This window comes from Denticeps clupeoides, chromosome 4, assembly GCF_900700375.1.
Source record: "Denticeps clupeoides chromosome 4, fDenClu1.1, whole genome shotgun sequence".
Classification (NCBI taxonomy): domain Eukaryota; kingdom Metazoa; phylum Chordata; class Actinopteri; order Clupeiformes; family Denticipitidae; genus Denticeps; species Denticeps clupeoides.
In genome coordinates this window covers 32,887,422-32,905,088 of record NC_041710.1, presented here as the reverse complement: position 1 = coordinate 32,905,088, position 17,667 = coordinate 32,887,422, and the positions used below count along the sequence as shown (strand labels likewise).

The 17,667-nt window shown below is 41.5% G+C and overlaps 1 protein-coding gene across 1 annotated transcript; it reads left to right on the top strand.

Annotated features, from left to right (window-relative positions):
- Positions 1-802: 802 nt before the first annotated feature.
- Positions 803-8,098, top strand: ccdc106a (coiled-coil domain containing 106a). Its single transcript, XM_028978611.1, has 9 exons — positions 803-952; positions 1,291-1,383; positions 3,295-3,396; positions 3,664-3,849; positions 5,132-5,182; positions 5,628-5,843; positions 6,136-6,333; positions 6,501-6,804; positions 6,991-8,098. The coding sequence occupies exons 2-9, from the start codon at positions 1,329-1,331 to the stop codon at positions 7,022-7,024; spliced, it is 1,146 nt and encodes a 381-aa protein (XP_028834444.1). The 5' UTR covers positions 803-952; positions 1,291-1,328; the 3' UTR covers positions 7,025-8,098.
- Positions 8,099-17,667: the final 9,569 nt, after the last annotated feature.

The window sequence follows — 17,667 nt, the reverse complement described above, 5'->3', positions numbered from 1 at the left end:
CTAAATAAAGTAAAGTAAAGTAAAGTAACTACTTATACATTTCCAATGTGTACAGATTACAAAAAACTCAAGGCATGAATATGACATTTTTTAGAGAGCATTGACTGAAATCAACACAAGCAGGTTTAATAACATCATGTTATCTCATGGGTTTTCACATGTGATGCCATGGGTTTCACACAAGAATGTTCCAAAAACACATTTTTGCACATGTAAAAAACATGAAATTCATGTCTTTTCTGTAATGGATAATACAGTATATTGTTAATTTTCCTGCAATAAACCGTATTTTCGTATGTTTTTAACTGTTAAATGTAAGGTCTTACTCTGTAAAACTGATTACGGTTTTGCACTGTAAATTCTACGGTTATCCCATGTTTTCAGGAATACGGTTGTATCCTGTAGCATTTATACGGTATTTTACTGTTAAATTTACGGACATTTTTTACAGTGTGGTAACGCTACAGTACTCATCATGAAGATCGCCAAGGTCTTTCAGTATCATTGTTGGCTTTTTGAGGTGTTTGTATTAGCATTGTTCTGCAAGTGGGAGTTTAGTTTAAGTTTATTTCGGTCGTAAATACATGTCTGTCATTTATAACAAAGCAAGACAATAAAAATTCTCAAATTCGCAGGTAATTCTGTATTTCACCATGGCCCTGATAGACGTTCATTCATTTAAAAGGAGCGCTACCCCTCCCAAGATGGCGGATCCGTTGACGCATTCGCTCCCGTAGACGCCCCATTCAACGCGGCATCTGGCGTACATATCTCTGGCGCGCGGCCAACTGCGGCCGTTGCGCGATGACGTAACCACGTCGGAATTGCGTCACGTTGAGGAGAAGTCCGTGGCAGGGACGTAAACAGCCCGAGAGACGCGCTTTAATTGTTATTGTCGGGCTGTGATTGTGCGCCGAATGGTGAAGGAAGGTGCGCTGTAGCGGCAGAGCAGGTAACACTGCAGAACGACGCATGCACAGTTATTCTCACAGCGTTGCTAAAAAGTAGAAAAGGAATGATGTTATTCTGCAGCGTGTGAAGGACCGACTAGCGAGGTACCTGCTGCAGGGAGCGCTGCTGTTAGCCCGGGCCGCTCGTTATTAGCGTCTGTGAAGTGTTTTTATAAAAACGCCTGTTCTGGGGCTGAGTTAGAGGCCACTACGAGCTTACGAGACCGTGTTTGGTGGCGCCGGACCGCTAGCGTTACCTGTGCGACGCGTCACGTGTTTTTTTGGCGCTTTTCTCCAGCGGGCCTGCTTTCAGAAATGTGTTGTTGTGGTTGTTCTGTAGTACACCGAGGCCCTCGCCAGTAAGAAGAAAACGGGGAGATGAATAGTGCCGAGAGCACCACGAGGAAGCAGGCAGGTTCGCGGGAGCTCCAAGGTGAGTCCTGGTACCCACGCACAGCGCGTCTCATTGAGACCAACGCCGATCCTGTTGCGTGCCTGACGTCAGCTGCCAGTCAGGGGAGTTTCTCGTGCATATGTCAAGCGGTTTTAACATAATTATAATTATATACACACACACTGATCAAAACTATTAAAAATTGTAATTAAAAGTCAAAACATCATTAATTCCAGATATCTGGAATTCTAATCTATTCTTTCTTCCTAGTTGAAATGAAAATTTCAGATATCCTCAATGAAACTCTTCCAATCCACACATTCCCTTTCAGACAACCACTACATTATTAAAAACACATCTCTGATATCTGTAATGCTATTCTCAATATCCCAATCTACATTCCTCAATGTACAAACAGCACCCCATATTGACAAACCCCATATTGACAGAATTGACATTTTTAAATCATATCACATGGCCCTAAGTATTCTTTGTTCAGTATTTAGTAGAAGCACTATTTTCATCTAATACACCCATGAATCTTTCCCAAAAAGTTTTTCACACCTGGATTTGGGGATCCTCTGCCATTACTCCTTGCAGATCCTCTCCAGTTTTGGCAGGTTTGATGGTAAACATTGGAGGACAGCCATTTTTAGGTCAATTGGGTTTAAGTCAGGGCTCTGGCATTCAAGAACAATCACGGTGTTGTTGTGAAGCCACTTCATTATTTTAGCTATGTGCTTAGGGTCATTGTCTTGTTGGAAGGTAAACCTTTCAGCCCAATCAAAAGTTTTTTTGTTTTTTTTTCCCCTCCCTTCTTCTCATGTGTCATGCACTGCGGAGAGGCTGCCGTTGGGCCACTCTGTCAAAAAGCCTGACTGGTGGAGGGCTGTGGACTTTCTACAACCTTCTTGCCACAATTCTGACTCTGCGCTCTTCAGGCAGTTCTTTTGACCTCATGATTCTCATTTGCTCTGACCTGCATTGTGAGCTGTAAGGTCTTATATAGACAGGGGTGTGGCTTTCCTAATCAAGTCCAATCAGTATAATTAAACACAACTGGACTCAAATGAAGATGTAGAACCATTTCAATGATGATCAGAAGAAATGAACAGCACCTGAGTTAAATATATGAGTGTCACGGCAAAGGTCTGAATACTTAGGACTTAGGATATTTCAGTTTTTCTTTGTTAATAAATCTGCAAAAATGTCAACATTTCTGTGTTTTTCTGTCAATATGGGGTGCTGTGTACATAAATGAACTTAAATGATTTTAGCAAATGACTGCCACATAACAAAGAGTGAAAAATTTAATGGGGTCTGAATACTTTCTTACATTACGATTACAAATTGCTTCTTACTTAATTGGATTCTGTCAAAGTGTGGATAAATGATTCACCAAGTGAACGTTTAGATATTGATGTGTGAAGCAAAAGAAGTGTAAGGATGTGAGTGTCTTTCACAAGGACTACAGAGCTCACAGTGCATCACAGTTTTCTGCATATGGAGCTGTCTACCACCAAAAGCTCAGACAATTGGAACTAGATATTCAGTACCACTGAGCAAAGTACCGTCCCCACACACTGCTCCCTGGATGCCTCACGGCTGCCCACTGCTCATGATGGGTTAAATGCAGAGGACACATTTTGTTGTGGGCAGAAAAATAACTGTACTGTTCATGGTGTTGACTTATATAAAGTAATACAAGTGTACACCCTTAAATCAGCAGTTTTATTTGGCTGTAGTTGAAGAATAAATGTAACTTTCATGGAAATAATCACATTAGTTCAAGATTGGTTTATTGTCAGTACAACAGTATTCCCAATATGCCATGAAAATAATGTTTCATACAGACCCCCCCATAGTAAAATCATAAAGGAAAGAAAAATATATATTATATATACACACATGGTTGCTGAATTTAGTCTTTAAAGTATTTTCTCTTTGTAGCTCCAAAGAATGAAGATGCTTATGAGATTTCCATTCCCTTTGAGGAAAACAATTTTGAGCAGACTAGCAGCTTCTACAATCAAAATGAACAAAGCTTTGATGGTGAGTGGTGGCTTCTCTGATATTCTTATTAACAGCAAACCATGTCTGCACTGGTTTATGCCATAACGTTTGAGCCAGAAGAATAGATTAGTGTGAAACTTGGCAGGTTGCTTCTTGGTCTTGTTTTTATTTCTAATAAAGCCTATGCTGAAAGGAGCGTGTCATTAGGTGGTTACCACTTCTGAACTTCAAAAAGGGGCTGAGAGACATGGCATGTGTGTTCATTTTGTGTAAAAGTACAGTAAACACGCATGTGTATGTGTCAAGGTGGGGATCCTCCGGCACCAGGAACCTCATACTTGCTGATCACAAACCTGAGGACTCAGCTACAGATCTCTCTGGAGAAGAACTTGTGGCTGCAGAAGCGCATTGAAGACCTGGAGGAGGAGAGGGACTTCCTGCGCTGCCAGCTCGATCGCTTCATCTTCTCCACTAAGAGCCAGGAGTGCAATGGTGAGATTGCAATGGTCTGAGCCAGTGAGGGGGGTGAGGAGCAGTTCACACGTAGATTGGTTTAATCACAGCCTGTGACCTTGGATTTGTAGAAAGAAGAACATTCTTTCCACTGTATTTGGTGTTCCAAAACAAATGCACGAAAGGCCAGTAAAAGCTACATTTGTGCATTAGCAGGACATTTTTAGCTGTAACCTTAATAACAGTTGCCTGCTAGCAGGTCAACCCCTACTCTTTTTATGTTTACTGCATGTTTGCACATTGGGCATGGGCAGAATCCAGTATGACATTAATTTTGAAATGACTTTAGCACTAGATATAGCAGCATTTAAGAGCCATTTAATGACTTTTTGCAGCAAACCCCCTATATCCATATAGGGTGCCGAGTAGGAGAAAAGTGAACTGTATGACTCTTGTCAGAACGTGAATATTGTCCCAATTCCTCCAAATTTGCATGTAACATTAATATGATCAAGCAACATTTTTGGAAAAATTTTAGCTGCTTTGTGTTTGAGATAGTTGGCAACACTCTTCCTCCTATGGTTAGGGTTCTACACTGGACTGCAGCCACATGTACCTGCCAGCAAGTGTTCAGCATATGTGTGTGTGTGCAGAGGGGGCCCAGAGTGTCCAGATAGTAGAGAATGCAAAAGAGAGCTTGACATTGTCAAGCTGAATCACATTGTCAAAATTTGAATGTGGGAGTTCTGTCCAGCAAAATTAATTTACCCACATGAATATGTTTGTTTAGGCAAACATGGCCCAATGTCATGTTTCATAAATGTAATCATCTTGAGAAGTGATTGAGATATATTTGTTACATATCTCATACTGCATATTCTTGCTATGAGAGTGCTGGAGTAAGTAGATCTCTTTTGCAGAACTGATCCTGATCAGTATAATTGTGTGGATTTACAAAGGCTAATCTTCATATTGTCATGTGACAACAGTGTTTGGCTCAATCCTCAATTAGACTGAAAAAGCATTGTATTATTGTGTGAAAAAGTCATTAATTTCTCTAAATTTGTGAGGTCTTACTTTCCACGTTACATGTTATGGTGCTGGTCGTGGCCAGACTAGTGCCAGAGCACAGCTTGCTGGTAGCTGCAGACCCTTGCCCATGCCTGAAAGCATGAAAGTTGTGGATGTCGGCCCTGTGTTGATTAAAGCACCAAATGCCTTTTTTAGATGAAAGATGTATGTTACACATTCTTTCCAGCCCTTAAAAGGACCAGTTCAAACAAAAGTATGAAATGTAATGTTCTGATGCCTCTGTCTGCAGGCAGCGATTCGAGAATCTTCTCCTGGAGGAGGCGGCGAGAGAATGAGAGAGGTAACTGCATCTCACTGTTCACATAGCTGGCATCAGAGTCAGATCCTGAGGAGAGTTGTTCAGTTGCTTTCATTGAAACTCTGTGTTAATTGTACTGTGTTAAGATGAAGCATCTGACTATCTGAAGAGTGTTTTAAGCAAAAACCTATTATAGAATGTGGCATATAGATATTTAAACAATTTCAGAACATTATACTTATAAGGCCAGTTCACCCATTGGAACTATAATTCATCCACTTCTTTTTTAAACAGACCATCATTAATGTTAAAGAAAAACAACCATACAGTTCTTTCTGGTTTATAGCTATAAATTCACATTCACCAAGCCCAGAAGAATAACTGAACGTACTGCATGTTTAAGCCTTAGTATAGTCAAATGTGAAGGGTTGTTCAGCTTACTTTCCTATAATGTCATATTGTCAAATATTTATTTTTATTTCTTCAGACCAAGCAAGTGACGCTCAGCGCCCAATCACCCGTCGATCATTCCCACAGAGGACCACTTCGCAGCCTTCTTCCAATACCAAGACGCTAGGCTCTGGGATCACCAGTCAGATGGGGGCTGTGTTTGGCTCCCCACACTCCCATAACCTCCTTCAGGGTGGTGGCAGCAGCGGGAGCAGCAGCGCGAGCAGCAACAGGGCCATGAATGACATGTCGGGTGTGTGTCTTTTCTAATTCACCTAAAGGCATCAGATAGATTAGTCTAGTCAGTAACTTAACCTGGGCTTCCTCTCATATGTGATGAGGCAGCCAAAGGGAGCACCAAAACTAATAAAAAAAGATGCATTTTTGGGACACTGGAAAAGTTTAGATGTAGAAATGCATAAGTAGCGTCAAATTACATAACCTGACTGTATGGAACTCTAAAAGGGCAGTTTTGTAGAATACAGCATGTTTTTAAGCTTGTTTTTTTCCACCCCTTCCATCTCTTTTTATCTCACACTCTTCAGAGTCTCTATCTCTGATGGGGAATGAGGAGTTTCTGGAGGACAGTTACCTTGAAGAGGAGCTGATCTCAGGAGAAGAAGTGATGTCTGACAGCATGACGCTTCAGAACATGAGTGCCAGTGTTGGGAACAACAGCGCCCATCCCAGCATGAAGAGGAGACGAGTGTTCCGCATTGCCAGAGGCCGAGAACGACAGAGAGGTGAGGAAGAGTGAGGAGAGTGCTCTTTCTGTAACTATATATTTTGGAGGACTTGATCTTATAGTATCTTAACATAGATTGATGTTTGATTAAAGATGTATGATTCAGATTTGGTGCACATGAAGGTGTAGAAGTATAAGCTGAATGAATAAACATTTTTTTTCTAGTTAAGGATGCTGCCGGAGTTCTGTTCCGCTATAAGAAGATCTTGATGACATATCAGCGTCTTAAGAACATGTCCAAGGCATTCCAGATCCATGGCGTGGACCGCAACACAGTAGCCTCAACCACGCCCATTGCTGAACTGATGCTGGTGGCCCCCGAGAAGGTTGCAGAGGTGGGCGAGTTTGACCCGTCCAAAGAGAAGCTGCTGGACTATGCCAGGCGCTGCTACATAGCTCTCGATCCCCAAACCCTCAGCAAAGTTCAGGCCCTCAAGAAAAACAACCTTCTATTGCCAATATCTTACAGGTATGTGGGTTTAAGGCAAAGAAGGATCAGATTTGCTTGAAAGTTTGTGATAACATTTGTTTTCCAGACTAAACATATGTACTTCAGGATTTATTTATTGAAGAAATGTATTATGTTCCACTAAATCCATTATACAAAGTAATCTCAAATGCAAAACAGACTTTAAATTATTTTTTCACTCCACAGATTAAAAAGCAGTGAGAGCAATGGAACCCAGTGACCTGAGATCTTCATGCTGTAAACATCACACTATATTGTAATGTAATCACAATGCACCTCTCTTACGACCCTGCTGTACCTCTCTGGTCCAACTCTGATCCATCAATAACAGTTCACTGATGGATGATTACTTATTGTGCTTGGGTGCAGTGTTTTACTCAGTCATACTGTGTGTATGTGCGTGTCTGCTGTCACATCTTCATCAGGCAGTGGCAAAGCCCACATTACATTTATTTCTGAATAAGGATGGTTCTCTGTTTAGGCAAATCCAATGTAAATATGAAAATATTTTTATTTCCTTTGTTACAAATATTCCCTTTTTTGTTAAAAAGGAGGTGCAGGCTTATAGGTTTTTTAATTGTTATTCTTTTAATGACCCATTTATATATAGTGCCAGTGCAAAAAAAAGTTCCCGCTTTCATCCACATGTAGCTGATTTTTTAAGTCCTTCTTACCCACCCACAGCTACACATTTCTTCTTCATTAGCAGCAGACACGCCTGCCGCTGGGTTCTTGTGTATTCAGTACTGCCAGTATTCCTGTCCTGCAAACTGAGCTCTACAGTCTTTAGTTGTGACTCTCAGGAACTCAGTGGAATGTGGACACAGCCATGAGTTGGTGTAGCTCATTTGTTTCTCTTATTGGAAAGTGTTTTTTAGTAATCTGGCCGCAGGAGTCCACCAGAGACGTAATGATCTGTGAGAATTCAGGATGTGCTACTGAACTGGAAAATTCAATTCACTGTAATGTGTTCTTGTGTGTGTGAGGAGTGAGGAGTAATTCTGGCAACTCTTCCACTCTACCTGGAAATGGTCTGCAAATACCTCTCATGTTTTAATGTCTGCCATTACTGATTACGGGTCCGGTGCGTAGATTTCAGTTCTCAGGAATCAAGTGTTGTTTATTCTGGTGTATAAGTGATTACAACAATGTTGATGATGCTGATGATTATTACGATAGCGCACTCTGTGGCAACTTTTCCAATTCTCCATGTTTTATCTCAAATAACCTGAATATACCTGATGTGGTTGTTATACTTCTTGTAAAGTCTTCTTGATTATTCTAATCATTATGACACTGTAGTCTTTGATTTCTTGCTGAAACAGGGATTTCTATCAGACTTCTATCAATTTTTTCCACCTTTTGAATGTAATGTAAGGTGAACATTATACATACTGGGTGAAAATATACACCAGTAAATGTTCCCAGTAGAACATTTTGCCCAAAGCGTCAGACTGCTTCCATGGGCTTGCATTTCCCCATGGTGCATCCTGTTCTGGCACCATTCAGGTTTTTGTTTCTGCAATTTGAGCTTCAATTTGTAGCTGTTCTGTTAGATTGGGCAGCACTGGCCAGCTTGTGCACCTCTGGTGTATCGGTAAGCTTTGTCTGTCAATGACCCTGACCACTGCAGACCAGAAGAACTGCATTTGCCGAAAATAATAAAATAAAGCCCACCCATGTCCAAGTGTCACTGTAACAAGAAAAACAATGATATTCACTAGTCATAATGCTGTGGTTTATCGTATATATACAGCTTGTGATATATATGCTAAAAAAATGAGAATATTTCACCTTCGTTAGATGCGTTTGGTGGCAATCAACAGATTTCTCACAGAATTCAAGTTGAATGTTTGACCAGTTTCTGTCATACAAACCCAAACAGACAAATCTGGATGAGGAACACATTTTTGCAATACATATAAAATTTGAGATGTATTAATAGTCTTTCAGTAGCAGATGGTCATTCCACTGTGTGCAAACTATATTTATAACACTTTGTTCGTTGTAATAATTTGTAAATCCATAATGCCATAAAGATAGACAGCTCCAGCTCAAAAGGTTTGAGGGCAGATGCTGTGCGTTGAGCAGTTGTAGTTGTCCTGCTCATTTTACACTTAACAACAGCTCTGTGGTGAGAAGGTCCTGAGTCAGTCATGGCAGATTTGGAAGGAGTTCAGCAGTAGTCCCTTGTCCTGCACTTGTCCGTCTGCATGTGGTCAGGGAGCAGCAGTAATTTTGTGACTGTCCACTCTGGGACCCATCCGCTCTGTCTGTGTCCCCTGCACCCAACCTGGCACAGTGGAGAACAGAGGAAATAATGAGCCACGAAGAAAGACAGCAGAATTGTAACCAGTTCACATTTTCCCCAGAAACACCACCATAAAGGCCAAGGAATCTTGCAGGCAGGGCTGACACCAGATCCTTGAAAAAAAATACAAGTCTGGGGAAGGATTCCAAGAATATTCCCAATGCACTGATGACAGCATTAATGACAAAGGTTCATTATTTAAAGTGCTACAAACAGGCATGCAGCATGTTTGAGGAGTGTCTGATGTAAAAAAAAACCCCAACACATTCACTAGATGACCTGAATAAACTACCTGTACCCTGGAATAAAGAGTTACAACCCCCCAGGATCAACAGGGTGGTAAATCTCTGTTGAACCCCAGTCTCAGTAAAGGTATGAGACTCAACCCATCCAACTTGATGGGTGAGCAGTTTTGCCAAGAAGAGCAAATGCTCCGATAACACAAACTGACAGACATAATGAATTAGAACAAAGTTTCAGTTGTGCTGAAGCATTGTGGGCTTTGAAAATGCAGCTCATTCAGAGAAAGGTCAATAAATTATTCTTGTATTTTTGCACACACCAAAACATGCATTTTAACACAACACATCAACTTCAATCATCCGAAATTATTAATCCCAAATCACCACTGGAATGTGCACCTGAACAAATGGCCTATTGGCACACCATCATTCTAGACCTTATAATAGATTAACTAACACCTACCCTGCCTTAGCACCTACTGCACACTTCTCTCAGGTCCCCTCCAGAAACCTTCCATTTTCTTCTTTTCAAAAAGGACCTAAGACTGTGAATGTGAGGAGTTAAAGGGTCTTAATTTCAAACTAGTGCTAAGTACAGCTCTATACACTAAGCATGTGGCTTGTTCACTAATGTGAGTCCTCAGGATTTACATAAATTGTAGTCACCTGTTTCTTGAAAAAGACAAATTAAGTACTTTTTCTGTTGGTGTGTAATTATTTCTGTCACTTAAAACATGACCTGTCCCTATGCCGAATACACAAAGATGAAAGGTTCTGATTCATTCTTCTTTGATCTATTTTCATAAATCCTTACACTAGTGAACAAGCTTATTAACAATAAAAAAAAATAATAATATATGATAAAATTAGTTGATAAAGCTTCTTTTAAACATTCACTTTCACCATTTCTGAGGAGGGAAGAGGATGTTCAAATGTGTTAACCAGGGACATTACTATATAAATAAATAACGGTTGCATTGTAGTGATTTATTCAACATCATCATATGAATTATACCATTAAGATATGGTTAAAGTGTGCATTCCTTAAATGTTGATGTATTAATGTTTCTTACCATCACTGCTTTGCTGATGAGCTAATATGACTTCAGCTTTCTCCAGGTTGAGTTCATCTGGCTGCTGGGTGATATAAGCACGGATACACTGCATCTGGGGGATATCTGCATCACAGAGCAGGAGATGAGAGAGGTCTTTTATGTTAGCATGCCCTTCTCTGGTGACCGAATGTATCTGCTACTTCACGCCACTAAAGTCTGATGACCTCTGACCTCACCCTGTCTGTGGTGAATCAGCTGGTCACATGGTCATGTATTGAAACATTATTTCCTGTGGCACAAGAAGTGACACATACCCTGAGCAGTAATGAAGTCAATTTATGGACGGGGACGTGACAGAGCTGAAATCCAGCGTAGTTTATCACTCCTGCAGAGACAAAATATACTTAACCCTCAGATTTTGCACATGGAATCCTTTGGTTAGCTACATATACTCACACCTGCCAGAAGGAATGAGGATTTACTGTAATAACCTCAGATTGGACCAATGGTATTTTCACAAGCGTTCTTACTGTGTGTCTGTCCTCAGCAGTAGTGCTTTGTTAGCCAAGTGAAGACGAAAGAGGTTCGCCTGCAGCGAATTCAACTTAAGGCGGCAGTTTTCCGCTCTCAGCTCTGACACAAGAGCATGATCGATCACCGTGAACATGCCACCTCTGAGAGAAGAGTATCAGCCAGATGAGCAGTGTGTGGGCACCTTGCTCAGTGGCACCTTGGGATTCGAACCGGCAACCTTCTGATTACGGGGGCTCTTCCTTAACCACTAGGCCACCACTGCCATAGTCATTAATCAGATGTCATTAATCAGATGATTAAGTCCACAATAGTAGAATTGTGTTTGTGTGTGTGTGTGAGAGATGCATACTCTTTGTACAGAGACAGCAGCAGTTACTCGTTGAAGAGGTGAATGTAGAGAGCGCGCTCATTCTCCTTCATGGAGAAATCCCTCATCTCTTTCACAGGTCTCTCACGCACCACCTGCCGAGACTGACTGACCAGTGGCATCAAATTTCATCAAATACAAATGACCAAATGACCTTATTATGCATAAATATAAACATCATTAGTTTGCAGCTCATTCTGAGAGAATTGTGCTGTGAAAATTGGTTACATCTCTAGGATCCCATGGAACGGATGACACGGAAATACAAAAGGCTGTCATTTTAAGATGTCTCTTGGTTTTTTCAATGCTTTGTACCACAAATCCAAACGCTGGTTAACAGTATAATAATCTATTATATGAAAAAGTGGGACTAACCAACGTGTACAGAAGAGTCAGAAATGACCAGGCCTGCTTTAGACCTCTTTCACAACATTAACTCATCTGTTAATAGGCACTGCCAGCACCGAAAACACGTTCATCATCACCGAGCATGACGTGAGGAGAGCCTGCAGGAGAGTGAACACCAGGAAGGCAGCAGGACCAGACGGCATCTTGGGGAGAATCCTCAGAGCCGGTGCGGACCAGCTAGCACCTGTGTTTACAGAGATATTCAACCTCTCTCTATCTCAGTCGGTGATCCCCACATGCTTCAAGGAGTCCATCATTGTTCCGGTCCCAAAGAAACCACATCCTGCCTCCCTCAACGACTACCGCCCTGTAGCCCTCACCTCAGTAGTGATGAAGATCTTTGAACGGCTGGTCAGAGATTTCATCATTTCTTCATTACCGGACACACTGACGGGAAACATTTCAACCTGGTTTGTGAACAGCACCATGCAAGACAGGCGAGCCCTACAGCGGGTGGTTTGATCAGTTGAACGAATCATCCGTACCAAGCTCCCTGACCTTCAATCTATCTACAGCAAACAGTGCTGACCAGGGCCAGGAAGATAGTGAAGGACCTCACCCACCCCAACAATGGACTCTTCTCCTTGCTGCGATCAGGGAAGCGCTTCCACTCCCTGAAGTCCAACACAGAGAGAATGTGGAGGAGCTTCTTCCCGCAGGCTGTCCGAGCGCTCAACAATCAACACTATATACAGTAGAACTCCAACACACTCTGGACTCAACCCCCCCCCAGTATTTTGGCACAAACTCTTTTACTCTTGCAAATTTTTTTCACTTTTTCACTTTATGTTTTATGTTAAAGACATAAAAGTGTAATATTTGGTTGTTTGCACTATTTGCATATTGGTAATAACTGTGTATTTGCAATATTTGCAATACTGTGGTCTATAACAGTCGCCAAAGCATTTCACTGCATATCATATCGTGTATGACTATGTATGTGACAAATAAAATTTGAATTTGATTAATAAGAGGCTGCAGTGGAAAGACATACAAGTAAAAATGTACTCTGAGCGTATCAGTCGTAATAGTAACAGGTCACTAGAGTTCATTTGTTTCCAGGAAACAAATTGACCCTGGCTGGTGAAACAACCTGCCGTCCTCCATACGACTAGCCGAGACTACCACCACTTTTAAGAAGGTGAAGACCGTCTTATTCAAAAAGTATTTCAGACAAATTACACACGCACATGCATACACATTGCACAAAACAATACAATATATATATATACATTATCATTTTTTCTTCGTCTTAACAATCTCTGAGCATGCTCTTTGCTGACAAGTTAGGCCTTATCAGGGCTCTTAGTTTTGTAAACTCAAAATTCTATAGAAATGGAACGAGAATTGCTGGTGTCTTCCTCTTGTAAGTCGCTTTGGATAAAAGTGTCTGCTAAATAAAGTAAAGTAAAGTAAATAATAAAAAAAGGTCTCACACTTATATATTTATAAATAAGATGGAGATGTCTCCATCTTCCCCATGAGGAAGTCATTCTAGCTGCAGTAGGTGCAGAGATCTGCCTTCAGTACTCTGACACAGATACGAGGCAAATAAATAAAGATCTAGTCAATACTGTGATTTGGCCCAGGGTGGAAATAACTTGCCTTCTCTTGCTCTCTCCTCCAGCCCTGCTAGCTCGAATCCATCTTCCATTTTCACACCGCTGTTCTGTTACGTGTTCTGGGAAAGTTACATTTTAAAAGAATGACCTGTTAGTGTGGTAGTAGTCAAGTGGGTAAAACACTCGCCTGTGAACCAGGAGACCCAGGTTCAAACCCCACTTACAACCATTGTGTCCCTGAGCAAGACACTTAACCCTAAGTTGCTCCGGGGGGGACTGTCCCTGTTACTACTGATTGTAAGTCGCTCTGGATAAGGGCGTCTGATAAATGCTGTAAATGTAAATGTAAATGTTATCTTTGGGAGAACGATCATAACGGGAGGAGCGGAGTGACGTCATCAGCAGGTGACGCACCGCGGCAGGGAAGCAGTGTGAGAAAGATGCATCGTTTACGTGATCAACACGTAAAAAGTAAGTGTGCCGTTCTGCTGTAGACTAGGCTGCTGTATCTCAGCTAAAAATGATGTGTACGTCATTTTTCATTTTTACGGTAAAAAATGACCGACCGGATCCGATCCTACAAGGCTCAGGACGCAGCCGGACGCTTTACCGCTTCGAAGCAGTCATTTCTGCAAAAGGATTCCTGACCAAGTATTGAGTGCATAACTGAACATGATTATTTGAAGGTTGACTTTTTATGTATTAAAAACACTTTTTTTTTTATTGGTCGGATGAAATATGCAAGAATGTTTGCTGAAGCTGACGCCTGACAGCTCAGTTGGCAGCAGTGAAACGCAAAATGTTTAATCCGTCACGATCATGTGTTGCACTTCAATCAAATACCTCATACAGCAGCAGGACTTGAATCAAATTGCTTTTATTGTCAATAAAACAATAAATATATAGAATATAAATAATTAATTGAATGTGCATTGTAGCATGTCAGGTATAAACCTGATGTTTACATGAGAATATTTAACCATGAGCCTGACTTCTGTACCAGAGAGCAAAAAAATAAATGCCATTTATTGGATTTGAAATGCTGCTCTTTTATTGTCTTGTCCATCCAGCATTTTACACAGACACTTTGGCCATTTCCCTCGTCAGCGAATGCTAATGTTTGGGCTGCTGCCACCTGCTGGTGTTTAACGCTCACACACAGGCGTGCAAGGCGGGCAGCTTTTGTATAATTTAGAAACATATTTTTATTAGAGGTGGGCATAGATTAATTTTTTTCATCTAGATCAATCTCACTGTAATATTGGAATTAATCTAGATTAATCTCACTGTAATCTAAATTAATCTATATTTTAAATTAATCTACATTAATCTAGATTAATCTAGATTAAAATGGCTCATTTGAATTCTGCCGAAGGCATTCAGAATATGTGTGCTACCCAAATAATGGCTAAAAGTAAGTCTTTGAGAACGGGTTTCTCAAGCCAGGTGGCGCATTAGACCTCATCTCCTGTTTCCAAAATGCATCACAAACTGCTTGAGAAAGCTGTTCTACTATGATAAATGGTGATGAAAATAAATTATGTTCAATAAGATGTACTTGTGTTTACCAACTGTTTATTCAGTTAAATATCTGCATCCATGTTACCATGTCACGTTTGATGTGGTAATTTCACAGTTCGAAGACTCGTTCTCGCCCCCTACAGTGCAATTTGGCTAGGTATACATCCGCGATAAAATATCAAGGTGCAAGTCATCATAGTGTTCTTCTTCTGCATTGTGTAACTTTTTGATTTCGTTTCTTGAACCACAAATGATGAGCTGACACCCAAGAGATTTTCTGTGCAAAGTGTATTCTGTACAAAAAGCAAGGTCGCGTCAGAACATCGCGTCTTTCTGCACCTCTCTCTACAATATACAGTATTAAAAGAACATAAAAAAATATTCACAAAATAACACACATGCAAAATATTCCTAATATGTACATAAATTAAAATGAAAGAAATAACTTTTTGCACACAAACCCCATGCAGCTCTCACAGCTCACACCATGTGTCCAAGAGACCTGAACCGGGTCTCAAAAACAAAATAAAAGTCTTTAGGAAATAAGAAACTAAAAGACACTAAAGAAGAAATATACTTATAAATCTAGTGTAACCATTTAACTCTGGCACAATATCTTACATAGTATAGACCCAGCTCCCAACCCAACTTTGTGAATAGATTAACGGCAATATTTTTTTTATCGCCGATAAAAGTCTCACGTTAACGCAGCACGTTTTTAATCGCCTGATAAGAGTCTCGCATTAACGCAGCACGTTAATGCCAATAACGGCCCACCACTAATTTTTATAAAGACTATATAAGGCTAGGGAACACAAAATATTAAAAACAATAATCAGCCACTCAACTATAACACATTTTATTTTTTTTCTAATTTCTTCCTTCTTTGTCCACCTTTGGCTCTAAATGTATGTTCCTATTACTGCAGGGAAGCCCGTATGAATGTTGGGACTGTTTGGACTTTCTTTCACTTCAATGTGACACAAGCTTGCTGGGTGTTTATTGGCCAAGTATATGAGTGAACATATACAAGGAATTAGATTCTTGGTGATGGTCTCTCTAAAGCACAGTATAAAAAAACAAGAATATACAATACAGAAAATACAGGTTATAGAAATACCACACCGTACATAAAGTTGTAGGTGTTGTAGGTGATCCGTTGTTTAGGAGGGTGAAGGTGAGGGGAATAAAACTGTTCCTGTGTCAGCCGGTCCTAGTCTGCAGGCTTCTAGATTGTCTGCCAGAAGGCATCTGGTCAAAAAGTCCAGGGTGTGAAGGATCTGTGATGATCTTCAATGCCCTTTTCCTGGTTCTTGAGAGGAACACACTGTGGTCTTGGAGATTCCTGGTCTTCTTCTGATGTCATACTTCAGGGTGTCACCAGCAGAGAGCGGCTTAAACACAGCTGAAGTCGGCTTCTGATCATGAGAACAGCTCCAGTTGTTCATGTCAGGTGTACACAGGGGAACAGGAACTGCTGGCTGTGAACATCATTTTCATTCTGCAAAGAACAGCTGAGACCTAAAACTAAACCTGGTGTACGATCAGAAATAGCATAGAAGATACTCCAACTGCACCCAGTCACAATGACAATCAATTCACTTAACTTTCTTTAGTGGTAACACTCTTCCCTATGAACCAGAATACCACAAAGCCACTTACGACCACTGTTCCCCTGAGCAAGACACCCTGAACCCCATTTTTTATGATAAGGTACGTCATTATAAAATACACATGACACATGACAGACAGACAAACAGAAAAATGGAAAAAAACAACAATGTTGAGGGCAAACCATTAATTCCACCCTGGCCAGGATTTGAACCTGGATTTTTCACCAGGAAAGTGAATGTGTTCCCAAGATACACCACCAGGGTTTGGTTTGGTTTGCCAATTCATACTGGTTCACCGAACAACCAGTAGTTTGACTAAATTTAGCTGCCAATTTAAACGAATTACAAGTTACAGACATTTTGCTTGTGTTTTGGGTGTGGGAAACCGGAGTACCCGGAGAAAAACCCACATGAACACGGCAGCACACACAAAACTCCACACAGAAAGAAACCAGGCCAGGACTAGAACCCAGTTTCTTTCTATAAGGCTGTAGCTCTAAGGCCTGTGCTACCGTGTCACCAGAACTACACACATCAACATACAGACATAAATTACATCATTATATCATCAGTTACAAGTCCTGTCAACACTTATCTACCTACCTGCTTACTCACCTCTCAGTTCCTTAAGACAGGCCTTAATCTTCTAATCTTCAGATTCTCCGATGGCGTTTGTGATGAGGACCTTGATCCAGCTCCAGTTGGCGCTTCTGCTTTTTCTGTCTCCGCTCTTCTTCCTCGGCCGGCCTCTGCTCCTCTTCCTCGGCCGGCCTCTGCTCCTCTTCCTCGGCCGGCCTCCGCTCCTCTTGATCGGCCGGCCTCCGCTCCTCTTCCTCGGCCGTCCTCCGCTCCTCTTCCTCGGCCGGCCTCTGCTCCTCTTCCTCTGCCGGCCTCTGCTCCTCTTCCTCGCCTGGCCTCCGCTCCTCTTGATCGGCCGTCCTCCGCTCCTCTTCCTCGGCCGTCTTCCGCTCCTCTTCCTCGGCCGGCCTCCGCTCCTCTTGATCGGCCGGCCTCCGCTCCTCTTCCTCGGCCGGTCTCCGCTCCTCTTCCTCGGCAGGCTTCTGCTCACGCTGGCACTTCATCATCCTGTACTTCTGTAAACAGACAGAGATTAACACAGAATACACACACAGACAAAAAACACACCCTGACGCTGAATTTAAATCGATGTACAGCTGTCATGACTGAACCTTCACTTATTCAGCGTTCAGCCCACAGTTCACCAAAATTCCCACCTGAACAGGTAGACT

Coding starts and splice junctions, on each gene's coding strand:
- ccdc106a (XM_028978611.1), top strand. CDS start 1,329: ATGAATAGTGCCGAGAGCACCACGAGGAAGCAGGCAGGTTCGCGGGAG. Junction 3,850..5,131: donor TAAGAGCCAGGAGTGCAATG/GTGAGATTGCAA, acceptor CTCTGTCTGCAG/GCAGCGATTCGAGAATCTTC. Junction 6,805..6,990: donor CTATTGCCAATATCTTACAG/GTATGTGGGTTT, acceptor TTCACTCCACAG/ATTAAAAAGCAGTGAGAGCA.